The sequence below is a fragment of the Phaseolus vulgaris genome, chromosome 5, assembly GCF_000499845.2.
Source record: "Phaseolus vulgaris cultivar G19833 chromosome 5, P. vulgaris v2.0, whole genome shotgun sequence".
Classification (NCBI taxonomy): Eukaryota; Viridiplantae; Streptophyta; class Magnoliopsida; order Fabales; family Fabaceae; genus Phaseolus; species Phaseolus vulgaris.
The window spans coordinates 35,322,320-35,337,888 of record NC_023755.2 but is presented as its reverse complement, the minus strand read 5'-3'; the positions used below and the strand labels follow the sequence as shown (position 1 = coordinate 35,337,888).

Sequence of the window (15,569 nt, the reverse complement as noted above, 5' to 3'; positions counted from 1 at the left end):
ATTTTTTGTATTGATTTAAAAAAAATTAATCATAAGTAAAAAACATTTTAATAGTTCAATTCGAATTAAATATTTGTTTAATATATTTCAAAATGATATCTTTTAATAAATAGATGATAAAAGTATTAACTATCTTTCAGATCCTATTTACACGTTTTTTAAAAAATATTATAAAAATAAAATATGCACACCATGTACTGAAAATTGAAAATTGGGGTGTGATCTATGAAGCTCGTACACTCTTCTTAAATGGCGTGAATATCGGACACTGATACTCGTAGGACACGTATCCGTGAAGTGTCAAATTCAAAAAATATTTGTTAGATTTATGACAATTATAGTAGGACTCTAATACAATTTTAAAAAGAAAAAATACATTAATTTTCTAAAAATTCAAACTTTATTATATAAATTGTTATAATGATTATAAAAATAAGAAACAAATCCTTGTGAACGAGTCATATAAATTGTTATAATTTTATATCTATGTACGTGTCATTTCAGTGTTCGTATCAATATTTGTGCTTCATAGGGTATGATACATCCAAAACAATTGTTTTACTCATTATATGTATGTATTATTAATCCAGGGATAATAAGTTTATGATGTAATTAATTGTTCTTATAAAACAAATTCACAATAATATTTATTTAAATACTTTTCTAATTAAGATATATATTATCAAACACAAATATGTAAAGTATTTAATATTTTTAAATCTGAATGTTTAATGCATCATCGCTTCCAATTTTTTTTTTTAAATTTTCAATTTTACAATTATAGTATATAAAATATTAATACAAATATCGTTATTATATTTTTTAAGAATTGGTATTGATGATACTTTATAATTAATACATAATTAATTAGTTAATATACATATGTATTGCCAGTAACTTTGATAAAATGATGATGTTACCATTAATTAGTTTAATAAAAAAAAAGTTTAAAGTAATTATTTATTAAAAACAAATTATTTTATTAAAAAATTATAACGCCTTTCTTTTTCTCTAACTAAATATTATAAATTAAAATACATTGTATAAAATATTAATACAAATATTATACATGATGAAGTTGCTCGCTCCGGTATATTTCATGAAAAAAATAACATTTTTTAAATTTTTTTTTAAAAAGTGAGAAATTAAAATTACATTTTTTTATTGGTACTAATGATAATATGGTTAATACGTAATTAATTAGTCAGTGGCTCTGATAAAATGATACTCCTAAAATTAATTAAATTTAAAATTTATTTTTAATATTTTAACTTTTTAAAGTAATTATTTATTAAAAATAAACTATCCTATTAAAAGATTATAATAAATAAGTAGTTTTTCTTCTCCAATTAAAAATTACAAATTGTCGATTTGACATGTGTATTGTATAAAATATTAATATAAATATTATAAATTTTTTATGTATAGAAATATATTATAATTTATAATTATATTTATAAATTTATCATATATTAATTGAAAAAATATAATTGTTATTAAATTTATAATGAATATTATTACGATATACATAAGTTCATTTATAATAAATTAAAATATTACAATATAAATTTATAGTTATAAATAAATATATAATGAGAAAAATAAAATACATGAATACATAGATATTAAAAAAAATGTGAATACTTATAAATTTATGATAAATTAGAATATTATAATATATATTTATAATTAATTTTAATAAATATTATATATATATATATATATATATGATAAAGATAAAGATAAAAAATATGGATATATAATTTTTATATCCATATGTACCGGTACGGGGCGAGGCCGGGACCCACCTGGCTGCCCGATGCCCAATCAACCTGACCGAGACCAGGGGAACCTGGCTGAGACCTTAGAAGACTTGGCCGAATGGCCGAGAGGCCGAGACGACTAAGAGGCCATGAGAAGACTTGGCCGAAAGGCCGAAAGGCCGAGACGACTAAGAGGCCATGAGAAGACTTGGCCGAAAGGCCGAGGGGCCGAGACCCTATAAGACTTGGCCGAGACCTTACAAGACTCGACCAAGACCCGTGGAATTTGGCCGACGGCCGACCCACACCATGGGAACTTGGCCGACGGCCGACCCCTACTACAGCTAACGCTCAAACCAAGATCAGTGAAGTTAATCTATCATCAAGAATTAGGTAATGCAACCCTAAGCAGTATCCACCTCGATAAGCGGGCCCAACAAGGTAGGCCATTAGAATAATATAAATAGCACGCATTCCAAGGAGTAAGGTATGTCATTTATTACTGTTCACCTACCTGAGAGCTGACCACCCGCTTTACTGACTTGAGCGTCGGAGTGCCTTCGCAGGTACCCCACCATCCGGTGTTCACCCGACGACCGAGTGCCGAAGGATAAGCAGGAGGACGAGAAGAATCCCAGTTCATCACCCTGTCACCTGCCCGACCGAAGGAAGGAGAAGAAGACTTCAATAGTTCTCTAGGTCCCATCTCCCTAGCAGGAACACCATATTTTTAGTTTTATGATAACCTTTTGATAGTCTCCTATTTCTAAAATATAGCAGAATAATCATTTATTCAAATTTTAATATTAAACATAATTATAGATAGATGTTAAAAATAAAAAAAATCAGATATACATGTGTAAGTGTATAATATTTATATAATGATAATGATATTTTTTATTTATATGGATTTGAATCTTCATTTTTAATTCATCATTTGTAAATATATGAATAATTGAATAACGTGTTCTATGAATTTACTTGATTATTATTATTATTATAATTAATAATAAATATATTCATTTATAAAAACTTTACTTTTTTGAATGATATAAAAAGAATACAAACATAGAATATCAATATTTATTTAGTGTATTAATATTTATTATTATAAAATTTTGTAAATGATTTATATATTTGTAAGATTAATATAAGTATATGAATAATGATATGATTTATTTAAATTTTAATATTAAATATAAATATATGTAAATAATAAAATTAAAAAATACAGATACTCATACATGTATGTATTTTCGATAGTAAAAGATAAAAGTGAAAAAAATATGTACACAAAATATGTAAAGAAAAATAAAATATATACACTAAAATAACAATTACAAAATTTATAATTATAGATAAAAATAAAAATAATAATTAAAAGACAAAATAAAAATTAAAAAACTTATGATTTTTTCGCTAAAAAAGCATTAGAAGAATAACCTAAATCCGTCAAAGCTTCCGATAGATCCAACGGTCCACAATTACTCACAAAAAGTTGGCGAATAAAAGTTCTAGACCCTTCTGCCAATCGTGGCTTTCTAACCAATCAAGTACGGATACTATATAAACACGGGAGAAGAAGAGTTAGTGAATAACATTTGTCTCAGAGAGCGTATCTCTCCTTCCTCGTATTCATTGGAGATCCAGTGCAGAAACTCGTTGAAAATTAGGGTTACGGATTCCTAGGTTGAAGAACACAATGTTTGGGAGAGCGCCCAAGAAAAGCGACAGTACCAGGTACTATGAAATTCTTGGCGTCGCTAAGAATGCGTCGCCGGAGGATTTGAAAAAGGCTTATAAGAAAGCCGCCATAAAAAATCACCCCGACAAAGGTGGTGATCCCGAGAAGGTAACCGTCGTCGATTTTTCTGATACATGAACATTGTTTTGTATTTGATTTGGTAATTCCGAATAACAATGTTGCGGTTTGAATTGTTATTGATTGATTAATCGATTACAGAATTATTCAATTTATGATGGGATATGTGGTGATGAGTTTTTCTGATTAATTTAGGGTTAGGGGAATTTGGAGGGACGAAAGAGGGTTAGAAAATGTGTTTAGTGGTTTTGATGTGATTGGATGGTGTTGTGTTTCTATTTCGTGATGTTGAGAATAGGATGTTGTGGTGATGAATTTTTGTTTTTTTTGTGTAGTTCAAAGAGCTTGCTCAAGCCTATGAGGTTCTGAGTGACGCTGAGAAACGTGAGATTTACGATACTTACGGTGAAGATGCTCTTAAGGAGGGAATGAGTGGTGGCGGTGGTGGCCATGACCCGTTTGATATCTTCAGTTCGTTCTTTGGTGGAAATCCGTTTGGTGGAGGTGTGGTTTCTTTATTGTTGAAAGGTATTTCCTTCAATTGATAATTGTGTGAAGTGTGTTAAGAGGAGTTTTTTTCTTGTGGAGTGTGAACAGGTGGTAGCAGTAGAGGAAGGAGGCAGAGACGGGGAGAAGATGTGGTTCACCCTCTAAAGGTCTCTTTGGAGGACCTTTACCTTGGAACTTCTAAGAAACTCTCTCTTTCACGAAATGTGTTGTGCTCAAAATGCAATGGGTATGTGTCGTGCTTTTAGGTTTTATATCTTGAAGGGCATGTTTATTGCTTTGCTTTGTTTTGCTACCTTATGGTAATCGGTTTCTAATTTGTTGTATGTATGGTTGCAGGAAGGGTTCAAAGTCCGGGGCTTCAATGACTTGTGCTGGTTGCCAGGGTTCTGGTATGAAGTTGTCCATTAGGCATCTTGGTCCTTCTATGATTCAGCAAATGCAACATCCTTGCAATGAGTGCAAGGGCACTGGAGAGACTATCAGTGACAGAGACCGATGCACTCAGTGCAAGGGAGAAAAGGTTGTTCAGGACAAGAAAGTACTTGAAGTTGTTGTGGAGAAGGGAATGCAAAATGCGCAGAAGATTACATTCCCTGGGGAAGCTGATGAAGCAGTATGTGGAGAGCTATTGAGTATAAATTTTTTATACTGATATTGAACTGCACTATGGGACTTAGACTGACTTTGAGCTTTGTGTTTTGCAGCCTGATACAATCACTGGGGATATTGTATTTGTCCTGCAACAGAAGGAACATCCAAAGTTCAAAAGAAAGATTGAAGACCTTTTTGTTGAGCATACTTTGTCTCTCACTGAGGCTCTATGTGGCTTCCAGTTTGTGCTGACTCACTTGGATGGTCGACAACTCCTTATCAAATCAAACCCTGGGGAGGTTGTCAAGCCTGGTATGCAAAATTGTGTCTGTCTTGGTTGTACTTGGTGATTGAAACTTGGATGTTTTTGACCTGGAATATGTTATTTATTGCATGCAGATTCTTACAAGGCTATTAACGATGAGGGAATGCCTATGTACCAGAGGCCCTTCATGAAGGGGAAGCTTTACATTCATTTTACCGTGGAATTTCCTGATTCTCTGAGCCCTGATCAGGTGACGGCCATAGAGGCTGTTTTGCCAGCGAAAACTTCACCACAAAAGTTGACAGAAATGGAGCTAGACGAGTGTGAGGAGACTACACTTCATGGTGTGAACATGGAGGAAGAGTTAAGGAGGAGGCAACAAATTCCGCAGGAGGCATACGAGGAGGATGACGACATGCATGGCGGTGCTCAGAGAGTACAGTGCGCTCAGCAGTAATGGATGAGCCACAGGAGCATAGCAGGAGTAGGACCTGTGGTGTGATGATGATATTGATTATGATTTTTTTAGCCGTATATTTACGGGACTAAACATAATTAGTGTTTGCTCAATCGATTTTGACAACCAAACACTTTACATTTATTCTTCAACAAATTATTTTACAGAAGAAGACAACTAAATACAACTTTTTTCTTCTTGTACTCACTCTGCCTGCATCGCTATCTCTTTCATTCTTTTCATATATGGCTATGCTAGGAATTGTTGTTGTTGTGTTGCTTTCAAATTTCATATGCGTATTGCATTTGATGACCAACATATTTTAATTAAATTTTCAAGATTACAAATAATATAAATTATCTATTTATTTAACTTTACCTTGGAAATAGGGGGGGAAAGTTATTTATATGTATATATATACACACGTACATATACATTTTCTTACACATTCTTAATTGAAACCCTTTTTTTTTTCTTTGAATACAATAAGGGTCAGAGAAATTTGAACTAGTTTTTCTTTTCTATTTTTCAAATCAAAATAAAGTTTAGAGAATTTTATTTAAATCTTTTACATTTAAAATTGAATTTTTGAATCTCTCAAACTCGATGCCCTTTAAATTTAATCTTATTGTTTTTAAGTTTTTTAATTTTGAAATAATTTGTTTTATTTTTAAAGTTGAAATTAATAAATATTTATAAATATAACTTTACTCTGAAAAGACAATTTTAATTGTGATTTAATATTCTTCTTCATTTTTTTTTCGTAATAGTAGTTTAAGTGATTAGTATTATAACTGATGTAGTATTTTTTATCTTTTACTTTTTATTATATTATCTTGAATAGTATTTTAACTTAAAATTTTACTTTGAGATTAAAATAAAATAATTTGACTAAAATTGCGAATTTAAATATAGTCTAGTAGACTGTAAACAAATAACTTAAGACTAAAAGTATATTTAAGTAAAATTTTATTTATTAATTTAAAAACAATCTTCTGTTCGATATACTTAAGAATATATATTTTGGATTGTATTAACTTATCAATTTTGAATTTTTCTAAAATGTTTTCTAGCTGTCAGATCATCAAAGAAATACCATTCAACCCTTTTTAAATTTTATTAATATTAAATTGGCTAATTGATTATTTTAAGGATATAAATATTCTTAAATGTTCCAAATCTATTTATTAATTTTTTATATAAAAAATATAAAAAATTATTTGTTAATTCTATATGGATAAAAAAATAAAAGTATTATCAATTTTGGTGAAACAGATAAGAGAATACATAATAATTGAATATAAACTAGAAATTAAATAAAATCCTTTATAGAATTTCTTTATAATTTCACATACATAAATGGGGATATTTTTCAAATCCAGCAGAAATTTTGTGTAAATAAACATTTTATCTAATTTCTCTTAAGAGAAAAGAAATGGCAATTTTAAGTTACAAAATCCTTTATAAATAAGTTGTATAATAATACCAATTAAATAATTTCTTTATTCATAAATCAAAAAAGCGAAATACATCATGTTTTATTATAATCAATATCTATTCATAAATATATAATATTATGTAATATGCCGTGTGTTATGACAATACAAAATAATTTTTAAGCCAAATATACAATAAATTAAATATGTTTTCGCTATCACAAATTCTAAAAATATTATCAACAAATTTGAAGTCATATTGACTTTTAATTCTCCGTAGTGTGTTATTGGTATTTTAAAATCATTTATAAAATATACATGTCAATGAAAAAAAAAAACTTTTGAATTATTAGATTTATTCCTGATTTTACTTGAAATAGAAAAACTTAAAAAATTATGAGACAATATCTATACCTATATATAAATGAGATTCCCCTCTTAACTGCTTTTAATTTTTTTTTCTATTTTATCCTTATATTAATATTTAATTTTATTATTATATTATGGTCATTGTGTCATTTCTTATTCCCCTCTTAACTGCTCTTAATTTTTTTCCCATTTTATTCTTATATTAATATTTAATTTTATTATTGTATTATGGTCATTGTACCCTTTCTTATTTTTTCTACAATATTTGGTATACGTAGTGGGGCGGTTTTGAATGGAAAGAGAGGTGGAAAAGCGGTTTTGAATTGAAAGAGAACAATTATGAATTAGAAGAGAGGTGGATGAACGGTTATAAATTGAAAGAGTGGTTATGAATCGAAAGAGATAATTTATTTTGAAAATTAATTGCATAATGAGAGAGTGTCTGTTGTATGAGAGAAATAAATTTAATAAAATATGAATTGAAAGAGATAATTTATTTTGAAAATTAATTTCATAATGAGAGGAAGTGTTTGTTTTATGAGAGAGAAATAAATATTAGGAAATGTGAGAGAGGGATAATTTATTTTGAAAATTAATTGCATAATGAGAGAGTGTCTATTGTATGAGAGAAATAAATTTAATAAAATATTTGAAATAAATGGATTTGAATTGAAAGAGATAATTTATTTTGAAAATTAATTGCATAATGAGGGGAGTGTTTGTTTTATGAGAGAGAAATAAATATTAAGAAATGTGAGTAGTGGCCAAATGTGAATAATTTCATTATTACTGAGCGGTTACCACTATCTTCAGTAGTTTTCACCGTCATCATTTACATTCACTTTCTTACGAAGGAATAGTTTTCACCAGTTACATTCACTCCCTTATAAGGAGTAGTTGAGCCGTTATCACTTTCTTCCACTTCCTTATGTAGTTTTCACCAGTTGCATCAAAAGAAAAAAAATGTTCATAAATTTTGACACATTTTGAACCTCTTCCTTCCCACTCTATGTTCTTCTTCTACTCTCACCCATCTTAGTCCCTCTTCAATCACCACTATACAACAACAACCACCATTGTTTCCTCCTTCTCGCACTTCCCAAAGCGTTTGAAGTAGAAACGTGTCTCATTGTTATAGGATTTGTACATTTTTGTTTCTATTGCTTTCTTAATTTTTTTTTTATATTTTTGTATGAATCCTAAGCCCAGCTTTGCGGGCAAAGTTTTTATGTCTACTAATGCTTTAATCTATTAGATATTACATAAGTTGGAAGTTTGGTAATTTGTATTTAGTTTATTATTTTATTTTTTTCAACTTCTTTGTCATGGAAGATGTGGATTCAATTGTTATGGTGATAGATTCTACCACTTCCAACATACAAGCATTTGCATTATGTTTTGACATTGTTTGCTGGTCCATTTTTTTAAACCTTAATTTTAATCTTGATAATCTTACAAAGTTCAAGATAAACACCAAGTTAAATCAAAATTTAATATTCAAAAACAATAAAATAAAAATATAAAAAAATTAACATAAAATCTTAATAAAACTATTATCAATGGTGCATTTAGATAATTTACATATCTTCTCATATAATTTAATATTTATTAAAATTATATGAATATATAAATAGTAAAAATGAAAAATACAGATACACAGACACTCACATGCCTGTGTTCCCGCTAGTAAAGAATAAAAGAAATTAGTTTAAAAGATTTACAAGAATCGGAGGAAGTCTAATGTAAATTTTAGTTTTAATACTCAATTACAAATATTATACTATTAAATATTCTAGCATCTGAACTAAAAATTATGAAAGAAATTCATTAGAATTGAAAAGCAAGACAAATAAATAAATATTTCAGTTTTTTACCAAAATAATGTAATTTTAAAAAAAAAATCAAGACATATAATCAAATTAGTATTTAAAATAATCTTAATTTTAAAAAAAATTAAAAGACCTAAAACTAATAGTGTATAAGAAGAAAATGTTAGCTTAGACATTGTAAACATACAATTTTTTTCAACTTTTACGGGGATGTTTTTCCCCATTTTCACAGGTAAAACAAATCCTAAGAATAGTTTTCAATATTAATTTACAAGAATATGAAAAAAATTATAATGTGTTTTTTGCATTACCTATTGTTTTTTCTTTTCTTTTTTCTAACATAATTTCCAATAAAAAGCTCATCTTTTTTTTAGCTACTTTAAAATACAATAATTTTATAAATTAATTTCTCAAATATACAATGGAGTACTGTAAAATATTTTAAAATACATTAATTTCCTAAATTAGTAGTATACATTGAATTTACACTAGTATTGACAATTGAATTCATTTTTTTCTCATACTTAAAATTGCGACAACTATCAACACTAATTTCTAAATATATATTTTTTGAGCAATTTGATCTATTGTTGTTTTTATGTTTAATGTATCAAGTGATTAATAAAAATACTAACATAACTTTTACGCTAAATTGATGCAATTTCATTTTTAAACGAGACATTTCTATTTTTTAATTATTGATTATCAATGTTATATTAATTTTAATTTTTGTACGTTCACTAATTTACTTAATTTAATTTATATTAAAAAATAACCTTAATTTTTGAGAGAAAATTTTATGGCAATTTCTCTTTCTTTTATAAGATTACAATACAATAATCTTAAATATACTTTAAATTATTATAAAACATGCTAAAATAATACGCTAAGTGCTATGAATTCTCCCTTAAAAAAAGTTAATAATAATTATTTACATTTACGCGACATCATTGATGAAAGTTACTTGAGAAGTAAATAAAACATAAAAAGAAAAATAAAGAATATTTTTGGGAGTTTTTTTTTTCAATTCGAAATTAAATAAAAATAGGAGGTAATAAACATATTAAAAAAAATAAAAAATAATTACCTAGTGTTTTAAATATTTTTTGTTTTGTAATTAATGTATTGAGTAATTATAAAAATACTTATCTATTTTTTTGTCAAATTAATAGAATTTTCTTTTTATACGCGACGTTTTCATTTTCAATCAGTTAACAATATTTTATTATTCTCAATTTTGTTATATTTGCTATTTTATTTATTTATTTATTTAATTTGATGTATATTTATAAAAAAAAAAATCTTACTTTTTTAAGGAAATGTATTTATCTAAACTTCCTTCCTTTTATTTTATAATATAAGTTAGAGCTTACATTGAATTTCACACTACAGCTTCTTATAAAAATAGTCTACTAACATTTTTTTTTCTCTCTTGATGTAATTTCAAATGAACATCACCGCAGTTATCAAAACCGACACGAAAAGTGAAAGCATGCACACAAGGGAGTGGTAAATATTCTCCCAAGAATCCACAAGGTTTTCAAGCAAATCAGATAACAGTTCTATTCGTGAGTAATATCAATCTTCTTTTGGAGATGCCGGAATAACTGAGGAATTGTAAATGAGGGCTTGTCCCATGATTTGATACATAGTTTTGCCACAGCGAGAAGACTTTTAAGCTCCGTACAGTCATAATTGTTACCAAGATCAGGGTCTATCATCTTATCAATGGAATTGTAAAATCGTGATTCTTGGATCCATTCAATTAAATCGGAACCTTCCATCTCTGAAGACTGACCCGTGACCAGTTCCAGTATTAGCACTCCAAGTTGAAATATAATCCTACAACTTTTCTGCTTCAAGCAATCTGAAATAGACGACCATGGTGAGCAAAAATGAGAAGTAACAAATTTCAAATTTGATTTTGATGAAACTTGTAAGAGTAGTTTACAAGAAGTGACCTTCTGAATATGGCAACATAATAGAATTTCCACCGGATGGAAGAAGGCCAAAATCAGATAGCTGTAATTGCAGAATTCAATCTAATTTAATACGATTCTAAACCAGTGTTTTATTTGCCCTTGGCATGTCAATCTGAAACGAGATATAATATAAAGAAGGCAAGAGTTTACAGTGAGAAAGGGAACTATTTCCTTACTTTGGCTGTGAAGTTCTCATCTAACATAATATTGCTTGAGGTGATAGAGACATGACATACAGGTGGTTCACTGAAGAGAAACAAATATTCCTGCTTACAGAATCAACATATGGACAAAAATCAGATAACCATGCCCGAAAAGAGACTCTTAATCTTTCAGCCAAATATGAAAAAAATTGTTTTTCATCAAGCAATTATTGTTGGAACCACAATGTTCTTCGCTAATACTTTTGTTTTTCTGCTCACCCTTCTTATTATCGCAGTGTTTTTATCCTGTCTCATTGCTGTCCATCTCTACTTCGTATTCTTCACTCTTTCACTCCTTCAAGGCTTTAGATTAAAGCACCAAAGGAGAGTATAACTATCACCCTACTTGACTTTAGCACGTATGATTCGTTAAGCATAACTTTCATAGCCATCACAATGTAAGTTCAGGTAGAAGTGAGAACACCATTTGTGCAACTTGCTACTTATGCAACAAAGAATTTCGTGATCTTAGCATTGAGCAATTGTCCCCGTTTATTTGGGCTTTACAGAGTTGCCGTTCAAGCTTATAAGGAGTTTTTGACATGGGACAATTTTTGCCCTTTATTACCAAAATGTAATAGCTTTTTAAAGTTGGGGAGTGTCACGTTGCCAGTACTATACAAGGAAAAGTTTTCCATTGTGAAGAAGTCGTTTAGAGTTCAAAGTAATCACACTTCTCCAACTTTAAAAAAGATCTCATTTGGTAATAAGCGAAAAAATTGCTCCAATTTGGTAAAAAACCCGCTTATAATACTTCAACCTGTCCTTCCAATACTAGAACCCCATACTCTATACAGTGTCAGTGTGTTACCAATTAGAAGAGTTCTATGTTTTTAATACAGTTCTAACCTCTAATGTGTGTTGTTTTTTTAATTTTATTATGGTTAAAGCAATAGTAATAGTCAGGATAAGCAACGAGTGGAGACCTTCCTCTCTAATGTGTGTTGTTTCCTAATAAAAAAATATTTATAAAAAAGTATTTCTTCTCCCGAAGTTATGGGATCATGAGTTCATTCAACATGACTCTATTACGATCCGTCGTTTTACCTGTTCAACTGTGTTGGTTTAACCTTGTTGACCATGACAATAGTCAGAAGTCTCACGTCATATTTTTAGTAGTTAGCAGAAATACTAAAGGACACTGATCGCCAATTGAATCCACACAGAAGCTAACTTCTTCCCTGTGTATGGAGAACAAAGTGAGCGAGTTTCCAATATTCACTTTGCCATGTGACTATGTAAGTTATCATGAGTTTTCCCCGCATCAACAATCAATTTTAAAAACTCAACAACACATAAGAATTTCAGGTTCTTCAAATTCATTGCCATGAAAATTTAATAAGATCGCAATTTCTTGCGGAAAATATTAGGCTATTATGGTCTCAGACATGCTTTAGTTTGCAGAACTTACCAGTGCAGCCACAACGCCATTGGCTATCTGTAACCTCGTTCTCCAATTTAAGGGAGTCTTCAAAGGGTCTGCCAACACCCAATCATTGAAACAAAATCAAAACTTTTAATTGAGAAGCTCCTCAAAAACATTTTTTTCTCAGCTTTCTAAATTTACCATTTAGATGATCCTTCAAGCTTCCATTTTCTATGTTGTCAAATATGAGCAATCTGAAGAGATGTCCAAAAAAGAATCACAAAATTGCTATACTATTCCACACCAATACCGAGAACACTAACTATACCAATGATCCACATCCACTTCTTACACAAGAGAATTCAACAAGTACATGTTGAAAAATTAAATCAAGAAGACAAAATATATCACATTTTTCAAGATTTATAAAAAAGCGGTCCATGGCTATAATTTCTGCCGCAACGTTGATTGATCCTAATTTTACATAATATCAAGAAACAAGAAAAAAATTATGATCACAATTTAAGACCTACATTTCTTTATATATATCACAATGAGAAAACAGAGCATGGTCAACGAACCTCTTGCGATTACGCCCGACGGAAAAACCCTTAAGCGAGAGAAGGTGGCGATGTCGCAAGCGTCCCAAGAACTGCACGTGTCTGTAGAAATGATCGCTTCCTTCATCGAAGCCTTTCACTTCTCTCACCAAACAAACGCTGCCACTCTCTTCAAACCTGGCAGCATACGCAGAAACATTGGAATTGCTATAAATAACTCTGAGGAAGCCATCCGTTGCTCTTCGAACATCTTTATACGAAACTCTCCGAACAAAAAGCACTGAACCTGAAGAATTCAAGACAGCGATGGAGAACTTCGAGCGTGGAGTTCAATTTGATAATTGAATTGAAATTGGGTGAAATTGAGAGAGGAGTGATTGAGAAGAAAGAGTGTGGAGTGAGAATTGTGATTACCGGAGCGAGATCGGTGAAGCCATGTGAGAAGGTGGCGACGGAGCCTGTGGATGAAGGGATCCATGGAGATGTTGGTCTAGGATAACGGAGTTAAGAGGAGATGTAACACCGTCAACTTCCATTCGCTTTGTAGGTGTTTGCCAAACGGGAAGCACGGACTTTTTATGAAAACGAATCTGCGGATTCCTGTTACCTTTGGTCTTGAGGAGAGAGAAAAAGCGCGTGGTGAGACACATAGCCGATAACAGAACTGTGGAACGGATTCAACGTGCGTCAACGTCACCGCCCAAAACTAATAACGGGAATCTAATACAATCACTTTCTTTCTTAATTCAGTTTTTAGTCAGAGTAAGAGTAAACAAAAACTAGCTTTCTTTTTTTTTTATCTCCAACGATGTTCTCTATTATTAATTGCAAATAATTAGAAGTTATATAATTTATGAATCTAATTTTTTATTCAATAACTTTACTAATAATTATATGATTTTGAATAAATTTTAATAAATAATAAAAAGAAATTAAAAACATATCATCAACATATTTAATAAGAAGCATTTCATCACTTAAAACATTTTACTAATAATAGCGAAAGTACAGGGTTTCCTTATACGTGTATTCACATCTTTATTACATTAATATATATATATATATATAACTTTTACTATTGTATTATTTTTATAAATAATTATTAAAATAGTAATAAAATTTAATATATATATATACATATTTTTGTAAAAATAATATTAAAAACTATATAACTATTATTTAAAAAATAAAAAAAGATTCAATTATTTATTTCATTAAAATAAATAAATTCCAAATGATATATCATCTATATAATGACTAATGAAAATTCTATTTTTTAAATATTTTTAAAAGTTTGTTATGTTTCCTTTGTTATAAATATTATATTATAAGTTTTTAATAATTGTAATATTATTAAATTAGTATATAAGTAAATTTATAAATCTCATTAGAAATTTTAATATATATTTTTATTCTAAAGAAAAAAAAACACTATTTTATATTCTTATGATTTTGTAACAATAATTTTTTTTTAAGTGGAATTGTAGTATTCAGGATCTATTTGAGTTTCTATGTAATATAAAAATTAAAATCTATGTAATATAAAAAGTAAAATTTGTTATTATATTATAATAAGTGAATTTATATTATGTCAGTAGAAAATATAATTTATAAATTGAGGGATTGGTTATTATTCTTTCAAGTATTGTCTTACAAATTCAATTTATTGTGTAAGAATATTAATTATTAAAAATTACAAAATATAAAAAAATATATATTGATAATTATTTGTGTAGATAAATATCGGAATGTTTTCTTTTTATATTTTATTTTCATTGAATTATAAGGTCTCATTGTATTTTATGTTAAATTTAATATAATAAATAAATATGATGAAATTTACTTATTATTTTAAAAAATATGTATAATTAAATAAAATATTAAGGCATACGTTTATATGTCATAAATAAACAAAAGAATAATACGTGATTTTCATATGACTAAATTTTTTTATAAACATTTTTTTAAAAGTTTCATATTCTTTTTTAAGGTATCCTTCTTTAATGAAGATTTTTGTGTAAGTTTGAAAAACATCCCTTGACAAAGCAACATATAGTTGACCATGTTAAAAACATAAAGTGGAAGGTAAATTCAAACATTTAGTATAATTTGTCCTTGTGAATTATTTATAGTAGTTGCAAAACTTAACTTCATGGTAAATTGTTTCCTAATAAGCACAAAGGGAGACCACCACTTTTTATTGTTTTATGTTTAATTTTGGTAAGAAAGACCTTTTATCCAACATGATGACCTCTCAAAATTTCAGCATCCAACATCTTCATTTAGAATCCACGACACAATAATCTTGTTCATTACATAATCATATTTAGGGTTTATGTTTCGCAACAACATTAATAATACACCTATTTTAACCTTTAAAATGAGGTGGTAAGCCACCTAGAACAATGAGGCAGAG

General features: G+C 28.7%; 2 protein-coding genes across 3 annotated transcripts; one reads left to right on the top strand and one right to left on the bottom strand.

Moving 5' to 3' along the window:
- Positions 1-3,296: 3,296 nt before the first annotated feature.
- Positions 3,297-5,615, top strand: LOC137835584 (dnaJ protein homolog). Its single transcript, XM_068644157.1, has 6 exons — positions 3,297-3,615; positions 3,921-4,089; positions 4,183-4,321; positions 4,432-4,708; positions 4,800-4,998; positions 5,086-5,615. The coding sequence occupies exons 1-6, from the start codon at positions 3,466-3,468 to the stop codon at positions 5,406-5,408; spliced, it is 1,257 nt and encodes a 418-aa protein (XP_068500258.1). The 5' UTR covers positions 3,297-3,465; the 3' UTR covers positions 5,409-5,615.
- Positions 5,616-10,366: 4,751 nt separating this feature from the next.
- On the bottom strand, positions 10,367-13,901 carry LOC137835582 (probable receptor-like protein kinase At1g49730). 2 transcript variants are annotated; one of them, XM_068644156.1, is made up of 7 exons: positions 13,568-13,901; positions 13,175-13,439; positions 12,795-12,847; positions 12,639-12,706; positions 11,201-11,290; positions 11,004-11,064; positions 10,367-10,909 (listed from the first exon to the last, which is right to left on the bottom strand). In XM_068644156.1, exons 1-7 carry the CDS (start codon positions 13,629-13,631, stop codon positions 10,605-10,607), a joined length of 906 nt encoding a protein of 301 aa, XP_068500257.1. In that variant the 5' UTR covers positions 13,632-13,901; the 3' UTR covers positions 10,367-10,604. The 2 variants fall into 2 exon arrangements, with proteins under 2 accessions (XP_068500257.1, XP_068500256.1); XM_068644155.1 differs by having other exon boundaries at positions 11,201-11,293; positions 13,568-13,878.
- Positions 13,902-15,569: the final 1,668 nt, after the last annotated feature.